Here is a 17314-nt window from a genome sequence, read left to right as displayed (position 1 = left end):
ACCCCATTCATTTCTATGGGGCAAGTGCGGATGCGGTGCGATTTTCACGCACGGTTGCTAGGTGACGATCGGGACCCGATCATTATTATTTCCCCTTATAACATGGTTATAAGGGAAAATAATAGCATTCTGAATACAGAATGCAAAGTAAAATAGGGCTGGAGGGGTTAAAAAAAACATATATAATAATTTAACTCACCTTAATCCACTTGTTCGCGCAGCCGGCATCTCCATCTGTCTTCTTCTGTGCTGTGAGCAATAGGACCTTTGATGATGTCACTACGCTCATCACATGATCCATCACCATGGTGATGGATCATGTGATGAACGCAGTGACGTCATCAAAAGGTCCTATTGCTCACAGATGAAGACAGAAGAGATGCCAGCTGCGCGAGCAAGTGGATTAAGGTGAGTTCAATTATTATTATTTTTTTTTTAACCCCTCCAGCGCTATTTTACTATGCATTCTGTATTCAGAATGCTATCATTTTCCCTTATAACCATGTTATAAGGGAAAATAATACAATCTACACAACACCGATCCCAAGCCCGAACTTCTGTGAAGAAGTTCGGGTTTGGGTACCAAACATGCGCGATTTTTCTCATGCGAGTGCAAAACGCATTACAATGTTCCCGCACCTTTTCCCGCAACGCCCGTGTGAAAGAGGCCTTAGACTCTAGGGAATAAAAGCAGTTCTACTAGTGTGAATACAGCAACAAAATGGTGTTTTCCCTAACAACTTTGGATGAATAGAGGAGTCCCCTGATTAGGACCCTAATCCGTTAGCAAAAGTGGAGAGCAGCTTCACAGTTCTTCTCTCGGAAGGACCCAGAAGTCCATGAACTTGAAATTATCAGCCCTCTATATATATTTCAGGGGTCAATGCGCTTGTGGTTGTGGTTCACCTACAGATTACAGCTAATCACTGGGGATCCTGCCTTATCTATATGATTTGGCTGCGATCTGGAGCAGGGGGAATATACAGCATCTCCACAGGAGACATAGGGGCACATTTACTTAGGCTGTATGCCTGTTTGCTGGTGTACAAAAGTCACATTTTTTTGCACAAGGGCATTTTGTGCAAGATTTTGCAACTAACCCTTTTGCTGCTTAATGCACTTTTTATAATAAAAAAAACAATGGGTGATACTCAGGGGAAACAGAAGGGGCTTCCGTAGCCTGACAACAGAAAACTGTTGTGAACTTAACCTGACATTTTGCACATCCTACTCCAACATTCTGCAGTTTTCAAAGCAGCACCTGGATCTGAAGACTTTTGTAACCGCATGCAGTTCTTTTTTTCTTATTCCTCTGTCCACCTCATTGAGGTGGACGCACATGTTCAGTTCTATCAGTCAACTGACTTCTGAGCGGCGATAGGGAGAGGGCTGCAGCAGAAAGGGCACACCCTCTGAGCGGGACATACCCTTGACCTGCCAGCTGGATATAAATCTAGCAGTGCATTTGGAGAAATGAATGGGGAGATCTCTGGACCAGTGTGAGGTACAGGGCTGGTTCTAGCTTGCTTAAGTGCTCGGCCATTTCGTGCATTGGGGAACGCAATTTGCGGTCCCCAATGCACGGGCAACATCTGTGTTGATTTCGCAGATTGATTCAGACCCATTCAACTCGAATGGGTCCTTGATCGGTCCGCACCCAAAAAAATAGAACATGTTCTATTTTGTTTCAAGTGGGTCCGCATCCGTGATGTGGGGTGCACACGGCCGTTGCCCGCATATTGCAACCGGGCAACAGCCGTGTGTATGAGCCCTAAAAAAGAGATTGTCATGTACTAAATGATGTCCGATTTTAATTTTTCACATTAATCATGGGATAGCCCCTTTAAAGGGAGTCTTTCACCTAAACGGACCATTATAGAACACCAACACCATGATCTGCATTATAGTCCCCATATTGGAATGCTACTTACCGTATAGCTGTCCGTCGCTTATTTTCGCTAAAAAACACCTCTTATTCAATATGTTAATTAGCTTCTGAAGGTGCCCAGGGGCGGCGTTCATGCGGCCGGTGCCCAGGCCCCGCGTCGATTTTCATATGAAACCCCTCCTCTTTCACCCCTCTGGCCTGCCTTAGGTTCTTCAGAAATCAAGCGCCGTTGACAAGATTCGCCACGCCTGCGCACTTCATTCCCCGTTATGGGCAGAGGCACAAGGCCGGCTAGATGTACAGGCCGGCACATGCGCATTAAACACTCTTGTGCCTCTGCCCATAATGGGCAATGAAGTGCGCAGGCGCGGCGAATCTTGTGAACGGCGCTGGATTTCTGAAAAACCTAGGGCAGGCCAGAGGGGTGAAAGGGGAGGGGTTTCATATGAAAAGCGATGAGGGGCCTGGGCACCGGCCGCATGAACGCCGCCCCTTGGCACCTTCAGAACCTAACATATTGAATAAGAGTGTTTTTTTAGCGAAAATAAGCGACGGACAGCTATACGGTAAGTAGCATTCCAATATGGGGACTATAAGGCAGATCATGGTGTTAGTGTTCTATAATGGTCCGTTTAGGTGAAAGACTCCCTTTAAGCCTGGGGTGTTCAGTAGATGTGCCCTGTAGACTTAATGCCGCCTGCCCTGGAAACATAGTTGGGGCGATACTACCAGGAGCACATGCACCTGCCAACAAGACAATGCCCTGAACCCATTAACAATAGTTTGCACCATTACATACCATTGTGCAAAGAGCAACCTCTGTGTCCTCCCTGCCGAATACAAACTGCTGACGAGGCAGCAGGCGATACAGAAGAGGAGTATGACTTAAAGAACCTGCTGACTCCGATATTTCTCAAAGGCTTAATCTCCAGTTCACTTCGACACCCTTGGACAGACACTTTTTTTTTTGTCCGTTTAATGGGATTAAAAATAAACATCCCTTGGACAAGACGTAATGGTAAAAAATTCCTGGAGTGTCATTCCGTAAAAAGAGAACACACTGAAATAAAAGCTTCACGATAATCGCCGCTCTCAGTGCAAGAATGGCGAGTCTGGTTAATAAATAACGAATAAGTGCTGGGTTTGATTTATAATTAATCAGCCCAGAACGAGGTCAGATCTGGTTTCAGAGGAATGTAATCCTATAGGGCCAGGACGATGTAGCTCTGCGGGACTGGGTTTACTCGCTTGGTGGCTGGTACTTGTCTAAGGAGCTCACACTGCACCATTGTTTTCAGTCAGTCGTGACAGACCCCATGTTATTTACCGCTTCTCCTGTACGGCATCCGTGTTAAAGTGGATGGGCGACGCTGAAGTCATCAGAATGGAAAAGAATTGTCCTTTTAGACAAAAATCATTAGATGCCTGGTAAACTGGAAAGACCTGTACAGACACCAACAGAGCGCAGGAATCACAAATCTCTCCCCAATGTCGCCATCTTGGGGCACTTCTGCACAAAACCTTTAGGCGAAATGCACACAATCAGGATTGCGTGCGGATTTTCTGCGCGGATTTGCGTGTCAAAAAGCCGTACCATAAGTCATGTACATTGTATTCTATGAGAATTTGAAATTCTCAATGCACACAATGCAGATTATTTTCCGCGCAGATTTTGACCTGCGGTGCGGATTTTAAAATCCGCAGCATGTCAATTTATTTTATCTGACCGGATTTTCTTCATACACTTCGTAAAATCCGGACCAAATCTGCACCAATTGATGCGGATTGACCGCACAGATTTGCCTGCGAACACGTGCGGATTTTCAGTGCAGATTCTCCGCACATGAATCCTGAACGTGTGCATGTACCTTTAGGCCACCTGCAGTGCAGGTGAACACATAAGATCCGCACTGATCTGTGCAGATTTATGTACGTTTCTGGAGCATATCCGTACCAATCCTAACAGTGATTTTTGGTGCAGATTTGTTGCGGTTTTGCGGCAGATCTCATTCTTCTATTGAATAGGGTGAAATCTGCAGCTAAAACCGCAGACATAATTGACATGCTGCAGATTTTGAAATCCACAATGCAGGTCAGCAAAGTGTACACGAGATTTGTGTACAGCATTTTTCTGGTACTGTAATACGCTGCAATTTTTCCCCCGCCTGTATTCCGCAACGTGTGCAGGTGGCCTTAGGGTTCGGCTATGCGGCGATCTTGGCTGTGCGACGCATGTCTCGCCCAAGGATAACAGTGTAGCGCTGCTAACATAGAAATTAACAGGGTGTGCTGCCTGACTCACACGCTTGCCACGACCGTAGAATCGTAAGAAATCTAGCAGTGTTGTTGTTTTTTTCAATTCTGGGGTCACGGCGAACATGAGTCGCACGATGACCCCATTCATTTATAGGCTAGCACTGCGACCCTTGGGTGTGACATCTTGTAAAGTGACCAAAATCACATTGTAGCCGAAGCCTTAAACAGATTTTCCAGGACAGAGATATTGATGACCTATCCTCGGTATAGATTTGTGGGGTCCGTCTCCCAACACTACTACGATGAGCTGCTTCAGCAGCCGCTGTCACCGCACCAGAAACTATACACTGTATGGAGCTGGAGGCTGGCGGCGCTGTACACCGTGTAGGGGCTATGCCGGGGTACTGCAGCTCAGACCTAGTTAAAGTGAAGCTTCCACTCTGTACACTGGCTGCAGGAAACAGGTTATCGTGGCGGTGCACCACTCCGGCACGGACACTACACAGCGTACAGAGCCTTCTGTTTCCAGCACTGCAGTACCCCATAACAGCTGATTGGTGGGAGTGCTGTGTGTCCGACACCCACCGATCTGATACTGGTAACTAGGGATGAGCGAATTGACTTCGGATGAAACATCCGAAGTCGATTCGCATAAAACTTAGTTCTAATGCTGTACGGAGCAGGAGCGCCGTACAGTATTAGAATGTATTGGCTCAAATGAGCTGAAGTTATTGCTTCGCGAAGTCTCGCACAATAAAACTTTATAAATTAATTTGTACTGTAAAAAACAATTTCCCTAACTCTGGTTCGGTTCCAAGGTACCATTTGTAACTGAACCCGAGTTCGGGAAATGTTTTTTTACAGTACAAACTAATTTATGAAGTTATTGCTTGAAGTCGCAATAACTTCAGCTCATCAGAGCCAATACATTCTAATACTGAACGGCGCTCCTGCTCCGTACAGTATTAGAACAAAGTTTTATGTGAATCGACTTCGGATGTTTCATCCGAAGTCGATTCGCTCATCCCTACTGGTAACTTAATCTGAGGATAGATCACCACTATCTGTAGTCCCGTTTAGGGGTATATATTTACACATGGTAGGTTAATTGCAGCACTGACCCACTCATCTGAATGGGGCTTGCAGAAACAACCCCATTTAGATGTAGGAAACAGATTTTCAGCAAGGAGAAAAACCCACTATGACATCCAATGCTGGGCAAAATAAGGTCCATCTTCCCAAATTATTTTGGTACCTTAACCTGGCTGGTTCACCTCCTGGCTTCACTGAGGTTACATAGGCCGGGTGTGTCATCCCAAGCCAACTCCAGGGCATCTGGCGCATGCGCAGGGTGGATATGGAGTTGAGGTCAATACACCTTGCTTCACTGCGCATGTGCTGGATGTGGTGGTGATGTACCCAGCCTGTGGGATGTCAACCAAGCCAAAAGGAGGACTTCTTACAGGTCATTTGAATACGGCATTCAAAGTTTTTATTTTATTTTTCTGCATTATGCCGAATCTGTCAGAATCCAAAAGGACATCAATATAAACCTTTCACCAGGATGGATAACAGGCTGACTGTTCTTGGAGAGTTTAAATCCTCACGAAAAGTTCCCTTCAACAAAGTATTCAGTCCCAAGGTTAAATAGGAACTTGCTTTTCACCGAATACAACAAGGCAGAACTCTGTGGCAAATCTGCAATGCTGGTGAATCCGCAGCACAAAAGGTGCCCACCAAATAAAATGAGACCAATCTAGTCCAAACCAACAATAATGTTATGTCTATGGGGCTTGCACACAGGCTGCTGTTAGGGAAAGCAAGAATCTGACTAGTTGCAAGAATCCCCCCACCAGAGACAAGAGGTCGCTGCCAGCACTTACCAAAACAATTCAGAAATGAGGCAAATATAACAGTTACGGAAATAAGTAAGGGTTCACAGTCCTCACCATGTCTCCACGGGTCTTTGGGTTCTAGGGCACCAGATACAATGTCATCATCACTAGGAAATGTGACTCTCTTCGGCCCCTGTTTACTGCGACCATTCTCCTCTTCTGGGGCTCCTTTCTCTTTGGCCCCCTTTGCATCATTCCCTTGGTCCTCTCCTGCAGTGGATGCAGGTCCCTCATCACAGTCAACCTTTGCTTCATCTGTAATATCCGGACTGGAAGAAGCCAATTCGGTCCTGTGAGGCAAGGCCTCCAAGTCCTGGCTGACTGGTAATGAGGTGACGGAAGACAATTCCTTGGTCTGTTCTTCCTGGGCACTACCCAGGGAACCTACAGCCCCTGAAGAATTTTCCACATTCAGTTCCACCCTCGTCGTATCTACATTTGTTAAATCGTCTACACCATCAACCTGAGCGGGCTCCTCGCCCACATCATCTGTGCCGCCTTCTTGTTTAGTGTTTCGGTTGGGACACTGCTCGTCACCTGTCCCCTCCTGTGTGTAAAATACGTCCCCATTGTCCTCTATTTCAGTATCCTCCTTCTGTATGCGTGACCCCTCAGAGGGAAGGTTTGCACTTTCCAAGACTGCAGGCATCTCCATAGTAGCAGGTACTCTATCCAGCCATGGAAGCCATCGTTAGCTCACGCACCAGAAGCCTGTAATACATCAAAAACATCTCGTTGGTATCAATTGGTAAAGCAATGTAATAAGAACTGATGGGATGGGTCTCCTCTGACACATCCCTTTTAGTAAATGCTTGCGTTCCCCATAATATAGCAATCCCGGAACATTTTTCTCTTGACATTGTGTCATTCCTCTGTTATTCCTCCTTTACACAAATTTATGAATAAACTAAATACTAGCTAAGTGTTACCATTCTCCCAGTCAAAGAGGTGTATCCTACAGTCAGCACTGATTGATCTGTACCAGATTATGTAAAGACCCCCCCAACTGGTAACACCCAGGTGTCAATTTATTCACAAACTTTAAAGAGGAATAACAGAGGAACAACTTAATACAGGTCTAAGAAAAGATGCTCCAGACTTGTTATATTACAGGAAATAAATGTACTTCTATGACAGACATAACAGGAGAGCAGACAGGAACCCAGCATCAAGGAAACAGGACGAGTGCTGGATTATCCAGTTTTCCTAATGACTGGGGGGGGGGGGGTCATTGAAAACAATACAAATCTCACTAGTAGCAGAACGCAGAGAAACTCCAGGAAGGAAGGCTGCAATAAAACCATGTCTATAAAAGTATATTCACATGTGGCAGAAACTGTCCCCATTCATCGGAATGGAGTATGCAGAAATCCATGCACTTGCTGCAGAAGCAACCTCAATCAGAAGTGAGGGGGGGGGGAGTTCTGCCAGAAACATACGTGAGGATATACTCTGGGGCGGCTTCACACTCCGCCGATTTTGTTGCAGAGTTTTTCACAAATGAAAATACTTTCTATTCACCTGGATAAAAAAAAAAAAGTTGTATTTTTTTGCGGTGCGGAGGCACGGAGAGAAACCCCATGGAAGCACTCCATAGTGCTTCCGTGCCTCCGTTCTGCACCAGACCTTACGGATTGCGGACCCATGGGGTACATGCATACGGCAGTGTAGCTAATGGGGATTTTCCATGCCGATCTTGTACGGTTGCTGCTGTGTTTTCGTACCACACTTGGTTTGCGTTACTTGCGGATTTGCCCCAGGTCTCACCTTGCGCTAGGTGAAATCAGAACTGAAAATCCGCACAGACAACTGACGTGCGGCAAAGCTCAAAATCAGCACCGCAGGTCAAACTCAGAGCAGAAAACTTCCGCATTGGGGGACATAAGATTTTGAACATCTCATCTACTTAGCTGCTACTTTACTACACTGCAGATTTCCTGCACGTAATCTGCACCGTGCGCATGTACGCCTATACAGATTTTATATCAAACCCTCCCCAGTGCTCTAAATGTGTTCAATCAATAAAAAAACGTGCGCTCGCTCACCATGTAGGTCCCCATTGTCTCCAGAGCTGCTGTTCCGACCTCGCCTCTGGTCTGCAGCGGTGACATTGTCGTATACAGTACCGCCAAACAGAAACCAGAGGTGCAGATCGGAGCTGCAGCGCTGGAGATGAAATGTTCTTTTTAACACATTTAGGCCTCATGCACACGACCGCTGTTTTGGTCCGCAGTTTTTGCGGCTTGGATGCGGACCCATTTACTTCAACGGTGCCGCAAAAGATGCGAACAGCACTCTGTGTGCTGTCCGCATCCATTGCTCCGTAAAAAAAAAAAAAAAGATATAACCTGTCCTATTCTTGTCCGTTTTGCAGACAAGAATAGGCAGTTATATCAATGGCTGTCCGTGCCGTTCAGCAAATTGTGGAACGCACACGGACGCCACCCGTGTTTTGCGGATATGCAATTTGCGGACCGCAAAACACACAATGGTCGTGTGCATGAGGCCTTGAGGGCACTGGGGAGGCTTCCATACACGTCAGACAATCCCTTTAGAGGGTGTTCTCTCTGCTCAGGCTTCTCCTCGTGCTCCTGTGAAATTCCACACTACACTGTAGCTCTCCGCTGGGAGCGAGCGCTGGATTATCAGATTTTCTGGATTAGTAGACGACAGATCAAATGAATGTCACTGTATTCCATCTGTAAAGTGCTTTGATAACAGCTGCGGTCTGCAGATACGTGCCCACAATGAAGTAAAAGTATGACAGATTATTAAATGTCAAGTAGTTTCACTTCTCCTAAAAGGGAAAAAAAAACAAAAAAACATTTCCACTAAATTAACAAAAAATAGTCATACTCGTCAGTCAAGCTGTAAAAATTGCATTCAAGCTATAAAAATTCGCAGCTGTATGTGGAAACCCTGGGCGGCGACCTAGAAGCACAACTTTTGGGTATGTTCATACGATATTTTTTTGGGGCCAGATTTGGTGCAGAAAACCACGTCAACTCTGCGCTTTCTATGGGAGGCCGCACCACAGGTCACGCAGCTGAGGATTTTTCCTGTGCCGTTTTCCAGACTGCTCCAAGACACCTCGGAAAGCCGCCGTGGGAGCCAGCTTGATTTTTAGTTCCACTCAATGCACCGTTTCCAAAAAAAAAACAGAAACTGCAGCGGTTTTTACCATGGGATAGGCAGCGGATTTTGCCGCGGTCACGAGAACCTACCCTCTCAGCCCCTCCACAGGCAGAATACCATGCAAAAGTTTGGGAGAACGTGGCGCTACAGCTGTAAAAAAAAAAAAAAAAAAAGTAAGTGCACACATAGCGGAAATGCTGCCGATTGGCGATCTGTGAACTGAAAACCTGCAGCGGATTAACGTACCAGCCGTGGGGATGAGGCTCAAGCCTAGGATGCTGAATTTTTCAATGCAGAAACTGACCTGCGGTGCGGTTTTGAAAATCTTCAACCTTTTCAATATACTTTTCCAAAATTTCACAGCGCACACACGAGCATCGTAGAGGCTTGTCTAGTTGATCCCGTTTTATAGGGAAAATTTCAAACTTTGAAAATCTTTACAGACTTTACTCTGGTCCCATCCTTATTACTGGTGTTGAGCGAACTTCTGTTTAAAGTTCAGGTTATCGAAGAATCGCGTTATGGATTCTAAATTCCCTTATGGTCCGTGGTAGCGGAATCCATGACGCGATTCTTCGATAACCCGAACTTTAGACGCCGAACTTAAAAACACAAGTTCGCTCAACACTACTTATTACCAGTCTTGTGCCAGTGACTGGTGGCCCCGTGTGCGCGGCCTCCGTGTGCCGCCCGTAGAATATCTCCCTACACACACCATTCAATAGACCCCGCCATACAGAATGAACAAGAAGATAGCTCCGGAAGAGAACGGAGGCCTACAGGGGTGCAGTAGAGGCCCCATCCAAAAACGTAACACGGCCGCGGGCACGTGGCCTCACTACGGGGAAGCCACTCATTCATTCATTTTGTTTTCAATAATCCCAGAAAATCCCTCTAAATAGTAAACACAAAAAAAAAAAAAAGTTTAGGAATTAGGAATATGGGATCTGGATTTAATAGGAATAGCTACCTGGATGTCTGCAGCGACGATAAGTGGCGCCACAGCTATTTGGCCACGCTTATCTCTCCCTCCTCCCCAGATGGCTATATTTTGGGAACGGCGCTGGTCCTAGATATGAAGTCACGCGGTTACCGTCTGGACGAGCGACAGCACGCGGAGGCGAGAGGCAACCCCCAAAATTTGGAGACAAATCAAACTTCAAAAAAATTAATAACAAAAGCGTAAAAACGGCGCCAGGTGTAGGAAAGAATGGCGTTATTTCTGGGACCTGACTGACAGCGCCAGGCACTTTTTCACAGCGACTACGGCGCAGTATTCAGCATGACATCACCCAGGCTGTCTCTTACGGTTACTGGCGGTCTCAGGCAATGTCCACCCACATGTCACCCCAGAAATGTCTACCTGGCAGTCTCATTACCTCTCAGTGCCTTCCAGTCCCCTGCAGCATGTCTACAGCGCACGGGAGCCGTGGTACTTCGCTTCTCAGTATTACATTAGCTCCTGCAAGTCTATGGGGCTTTGGTAGGTGTCAGTGACTGGACATAGAGCAGTCTCTCTCTCAGTGCCGGCTAGTCTCTTCACAGCCGTCTCTTTTTCCCCCCCGGCCAGTGTCTCTGCTCCGCACAAGTCCTTGTTTGTCTCTGTCGTTCCAAGAATGTCTCTTGCTGTCTAAACTCAGTTTCCGGGTCACATGTCTCTGTCTCAGGTCTCTGCCAGGCTGCGACGCCAGAAAACAGCTGAGCCAATCAGCGCTCGCCGCGTCAGCAGCTACCATAGAGGCGAAGGAGGAGCGGAGAAGGTAGAAGGGACGTACCATAAAGATGGCAGCAGGTGGAGAAGAGCGCCTACAGTGCAGTGGAGTTGGAGGGATTGGTTCAGAACTACAAATCCCAGCATGCAGTGTAGCACTGCAGAGCGGCTGTACACGCTCAGATGCACCAGTATTCCCAGTATTAGGGATATAATAGAGAAGATTTACCAATCCTATAGAAGGTGTAAACTAGACCTGCGCCAGATCTATCACAGGAGTTCAGGCTGGATGATAAATCATTGACTCTATGCCGGCTATTGGTTTAGTCGGAGAGAATTTTTTTGCCAGAATTGTGGTGCAATTTTGGCCCAAAATGGCACATGTTAAGCCACACCCATTTTGCATTAAGCCACGCCTTTTCCCAATAAGCTGCGCCCCCTTTTGGGCTTGGTGTAAACAATTTCTCTAAACCTAAATGGAGCCTCTTTATTTTTATTTATTTTTTTGCGCCATTTACTAAAATTCTAAGCGCACTCTCCTTGGGCCAATGTGGCAAACTGTGAGACATCTTGATTTCCACCGCTTAGTGCGTGGATGAATTCTGAAGCAAATTTACAGTAAGTAAAAGTAATGTAAAAAAAAATATAAAATAACATTATTTTTTTTTTTTCCATTTTCGGTACACAGCTCCTCTGCGGATCTATGCATCCCCATGATGACAAGCTACATACAAACGCCACGCGTCGGCAGATACAGATTGTGGATTTATCAGTTGAGCAAAATGATAAGAACATAACAAATCTGCAATAAAATGAAATAATAAAAAAGAACACCGTAGGCATCGCCGCGTCTCAAACTGCAAAAACGTTTAAAATATAAACGGATTTATCCGATAAGGTGAACGCCAAAATGGAAGGAAAAAAATAAAAACTGCCTATTTGCATTTTTTTCGTCACATCCACAAATAATTGAATAAAAAGTGATCAAAAAGTCCCGCACACTCCAAAACGGCATCAGATCGTCCTGCAAACAAGTGAGCCCTCGCAGAGCTCCGGAGACCTAATTATAAAAAAGTTTTGGGGTCAGAATATGACGGGGAAAAAAAATTGATTTTCCAAAGTTTTTATTATTTTCAGTAAGAAAAACAATAGAAATGTATTGTAATCATACAGACCCGGAGAATGAAGTTAACAAAACCCATAAAACTATTGTGGAAGTGCGTTTTTTTCCAATTTTACCCCTTTTAGAAACATTTTCCAGCTTCCCATTAAAGCAGCGGTCTCCAACCACAGGGCCGCGGACCAGTATCGGGCCGTGGATCATCTGGTACTGGTCCGCGGAGTGTGCTGGTGTTAAATGACGGGGACAGGAACTGTTGGCTCCTGTGCCCCGTTGTTTAGCCTCATAGACTGAAGGCTGCAAGATGGTCGCAATGTTGACATCATTGCGACCTGCTGTGCCGGGTCAGAGGCGTTGTGATAACGTGATCACACCGCCAGAGACCCGGTGCAAGAGTACCGCCTGTACTGTAACCCAGGGAGCCGCATGGAGGTGAGTATTTTGCTCTTTTTAATTTTTTTTCCTTTGTGAACACTACTGGGGCACCAAGGAGGAGGCACTATACTGTATATATACTAAGAGGCACTACTGGGGGGCACTATATGTTAAGAGGCACTACTGGGGGGCACTATATGTTAAGAGGCACTACTGGGGGACACTATATGTAAAGAGGCACTACTGGGGGGCACTATATGTAAAGAGGCACTACTGGGGGGCACTATATGTAAATAGGCACTACTGGGGGGCACTATATGTAAAGGGGCACTATATGTAAAGAGGCACTACTGGGGGGGCACTATATGTAAAGAGGCACTACTGGGGGGCACTATATGTAAAGAGGCACTACTGGGGGGCACTATATGTAAAGAGGCACTACTGGGGGGGCACTATATGTAAATAGGCACTACTGGGGGGCACTATATGTTAAGAGGCACTACTGGGGGGCACTATATGTAAAGAGGCACTACTGGGGGGCACTATATGTAAAGAGGCACTACTGGGGGGGCACTATATGTAAATAGGCACTACTGGGGGGCACTATATGTAAAGAGGCACTACTGGGGGGCACTATATGTAAAGAGGCACTACTGGGGGGCACTATATGTAAAGAGGCACTACTGGGGGGCACTATATGTAAATAGGCACTACTGGGGCACTATATGTAAATAGGCACTACTGGGGGGCACTATATGTAAAGAGGCACTACTGGGGGGCACTATATGTAAATAGGCACTACTGGGGGGCACTATATGTAAAGAGGCACTACTGGGGGGCACTATATATATAAAGAGGCACTACTGGGGGGCACTATATGTAAATAGGCACTACTGGGGGCACTATATGTAAATAGGCACTACTGGGGGGCACTATATATTAAGAGGCACTACTGGGGCACTATATATTAAGAGGCACTACTGGGGCACTATATATAAAGAGGCACTACTGGGGGGCACTATATATTAAGAGGCACTACTGGGGGGCACTATATGTAAATAGGCACTACAGGGGGCACTATATGTAAATAGGCACTACTGGGGGCACTATATATTAAGAGGCACTACTGGGGGCACTATATGTAAATAGGCACTACTGGGGGGCACTATATGTAAAGAAGCACTACTCGGGGGCACTATATGTAAATAGGCACTACTGGGGGCACTATATGTAAATAGGCACTACTGGGGGCACTATATGTAAATAGGCACTACTGGGGGCACTATATGTAAATAGGCACTACTGGGGGGCACTATATATTAAGAGGCACTACTGGGGGCACTATATGTAAATAGGCGCTACTGGGGGGCACTATATATTAAGAGGCACTACTGGGGGCACTATATGTAAATAGGCACTACTCGGGGGCACTATATGTAAATTAGGCACTACTTGGGGGCACTATATGTAAAGAGGCACTACTGGGGGACACTATATATAAAGAGGCACTACTGGGGGGCACTATATGTAAATAGGCACTACTGGGGGGCACTATATGTAAATAGGCACTACTGGGGGGCACTATATGTAAATAGGCACTACTGGGGGGCACTATATGTAAAGAGGCACTACTGGGGGCACTATATGTATAGGGGAACTACTGGGGGGCACTATATGTAAAGAGGCACTACTGGGGGGCACTATATGTATAGGGGAACTACTGGGGGGCACTATATGTAAAGAGGCACTACTGGGGGGCACTATATGTATTGGGGAACTACTGGGGGCACTATATGTAAAGAGGCACTAATGGGGGCACTATATGTATTGGGGAACTACTGGGGGGCACTATATGTAAAGAGGCACTACTGGGGGGCACTATATGTATAGGGGAACTACTAGGGGCACTATATGTAAAGAGGCACTACTGGGGGGCACTATATGGGGAACTACTGGGGGGATTATATGTAAAGAGGCAGTACTGGGGGGGGGGCATTATATCTACTTGGACCTAAATGGGGATGCTACTAAGTAGGGCCATAAAAGGAGGTAATAATACTAAATATCTGTGTTCTGTTTGTTCAGTTATACAGAAAGAAGTTGTGGAAAAAGGAAAGAGAACAACTCCAGTCAGAGGAGACATCATTCATAGTCACTGAGTGGGGGCCTATACGGTTTATTAATTAGTTTTTTGAATGCTCCTGTGAGTGCTGCAGCCTTCTCTCTGCACACCAAGCATAGCGCCGTACATTGTATAGTGGCTGTGCTTGGTATTGCAGCCCAGTCCCATTCACTTCAATGGAGCTGAGCTGCACCTAGGCCATGTGACCGATGAACATGACGTCACTGGCCTAGGAAAAGCTGGAGAAGGCCGTGACGCTACTGCAAGGGCAGGTGCCTTCTCAAACAGCTGATCTGTGGGGGTCCCAGGATCAGATACTGATAGGGTTGCTACCTTTCCCAACAACAAATAACGGCCAAGTTGAGCCACAACGCAAAGGAGGTGTAGTTGTGGGCATGGCTTAACACGGGGTGATAAGTCGTTATGTCATAATGTGGCTCCCAGCTTTAATATTGCCCCCCAGTAATATTAGAGGGGTTGTCTGGGTTCAGAGCTGAACCCGGACATACCCCCATTTTCACCCAGGCAGCCCCTCTGATATTAGCATCGGAGCATTTCATGCTGACCTGTGCTGAATTGTGCAGGGCAAGAGCTTTTTTGTTTTTACACTGCTAGGCGGAGGCTTCTGCCTAGCAGTGTATTCGGTGACATCTCCGGCTCTGATGGGTGGGCGTTTTACAGGCTAGGGCAGCGCTAAAGCCTGCCCATTAGTGCCGGTGACGTCATCAGGCTTACTGCTGGGCGGAAGCCTCGGCCTAGCAGTCCCTATGAAGAGCCTGGTACGTCACCGGATCTCCTGAAAATGCCTTTTGCTTGTGCGATTCAGCACTGGGCAAAGGAGAGCATCAGAGCATGAAATGCTCCGATGCTCATATCAGGGGGGCTTCTTAGGTGAAAATGTGGGTATGTCTGGGTTCAGTTCTGAACCCGGACAACTCCTTTAATGCCTCCATTAGTGCCCCCCAGACAGCGGCTTACATGGAGACGTAAGGGCCCCATAGCAAGGATAGAACCAGGCCCCCCACACAGGACAGAAGGGTTTCTTCCTAAAACATTTTCGATGACCCTTGGGCCATTTTTCCACTGCCTCATTTGCTAAAAGTTGTTCCGTCAGAAGGCCTGAGAAAGTTTTCACCCCCAGTAGAAGAGGAGATAACCAGAACTAAGACTGGGCCCCCTCTTGTCATGGGCCCCATAGCAGTCCCATGGTCTGCCACTATGTTAGTTACGCCCCTGTCCCGAGAATTTATAATGCCCCCATTAGTGCCCCTGGTAATAGTAATGCCCCCATTAGTACCCCCCAAAATTATAAAGCCTTATTAGTGCCCCCAGTAATAGTAATGCCTCCATTATTGCCCCCCCAGAATTAATAATACCCTCAGTAATAGTAATGCCTCCATTAGTGCCCCCCAGAATTAATAATGCCTCCATTATTACCCCCAGTAATAGTAATGCCTCCATTAGTGCCCCCCGGATTAATAATGCTCCAATTAGGGCTCCCCAGAATAATTAATGCCCCCAATAGCTCCCTTAGAATGTATAGTGCCTTAATTAGTGCCCCCAGTAATAGTAATGCCTCCATTAGTGCTGCCCGGTAATATTAATGCCACCATTAGTGCCCCCCAATAATATAAATGCCCCAATTAGTTCCCCCAAAATGAATAATGCCCCTATTAGTGCCCCCAGTAATAATGTTCTGCCCAGCAGGGTTAGAAAATGATTATAGATTACTGTTGCCACATTCAGGGTATTCTAGGGGTTGTTTCTTCACTGTATTACACTATATTTTCTTGTTACAAAGACTACTGCATTGTGGGTTTGTGCAAGGCATCTTGGGAAATGCTTTGCAATGTGGGAAGAAGAAGTCTCCAGGACACATCACAGACCTGTCCTATGCATATCTCCTTCTTAAACTCCATGGTGTCATAGGCCTGATGTTAATCTCTTATATATATAAAAATGAGTTTCTGTCTGTCTGTCTGTCTAGACGTCTGTCTGGACGTTCTTTATGCGCGACTGGACGAATCTTTACCAAATTTGGCACACAGGTACATCAGGTGTCCGGGGAGGTTTTAGACCGGGTCTCAGCTCTCTAGGACTTACCGTTCCTGAGATAATCTCAAAAAATAAGCCCCCCCCCAATACCAAGTGCCATAAATACAGTTTTACTCCAGGTTTCCATAACAACCCAGCCATTTTTCTTTACTGCTTAAAGGGGCGGGTACTAGGGAGGTCACTGTTTTTAAAGGGGCGAGTACAGTGACGGTCACTGTTTTTAAAGGGGCGGGCACAGTGGCGGTCACGGTTATTAAAGGGGCGGCACAGTAGAGGTCACTGCTATTAAATGGGCGGGCACTGTGGAGGTCACTATTATTAAAGGGGCGAGCTCTATGAAGGTCCCTGTTAAAGGGGCGGTCACTGTGAAAGTCACTGTTAAAGGGGCGGTCACTGTGAAAGTCACTGTTAAAGGGGCGGCCACTGTGAAAGTCACTGTTAAAGGTGCGGTCACTGTTAAAGGGGCAGTCACTGTGAAAGTCGCTGTTAAATGGGCGGTGACTGTGAAAGTCACTGTTAAAGGGGCGGTCACTATGAAAGTCACTGCTAAAGGGGCGGTCACTGAGAAAGTCACAGTTAACCACCTCAGCCCCCCTAGCTTAAACACCCTTAATGACCAGGCCACTTTTTACACTTCTGACCTACACTACTTTAACCGTTTATTGCTCGGTCATGCAACTTACCACCCAAATGAATTTTACCTCCTTTTCTTCTCACTAATAGAGCTTTCATTTGGTGGTATTTCATTGCTGCTGAC

At 46.4% G+C, this 17314-nt stretch overlaps 1 protein-coding gene across 1 annotated transcript in view; it reads right to left on the bottom strand.

Moving 5' to 3' along the window:
* The window catches only part of PPP1R37 (protein phosphatase 1 regulatory subunit 37), a 47705-nt gene extending 36887 nt beyond the window's left edge, over positions 1 to 10818 (bottom strand). Inside the window, exons 1-2 of the mRNA XM_040406496.1 lie at positions 10554 to 10818; positions 6094 to 6750 (exon numbers count right to left, since the gene is read on the bottom strand). Coding sequence (XP_040262430.1) covers positions 6094 to 6694 — 601 coding nt within the window. The 5' untranslated portion in view covers positions 6695 to 6750; positions 10554 to 10818. The remainder of the gene's footprint in view (positions 1 to 6093; positions 6751 to 10553) is intronic.
* Between the last annotated feature and the right edge of the window lie 6496 nt (positions 10819 to 17314).

The sequence above is a fragment of the Bufo bufo genome, chromosome 8 (genome assembly GCF_905171765.1).
Source record: "Bufo bufo chromosome 8, aBufBuf1.1, whole genome shotgun sequence".
Lineage (NCBI taxonomy): Eukaryota > Metazoa > Chordata > Amphibia > Anura > Bufonidae > Bufo > Bufo bufo.
This window is presented reverse-complemented; position numbering and strand designations above follow the sequence as displayed.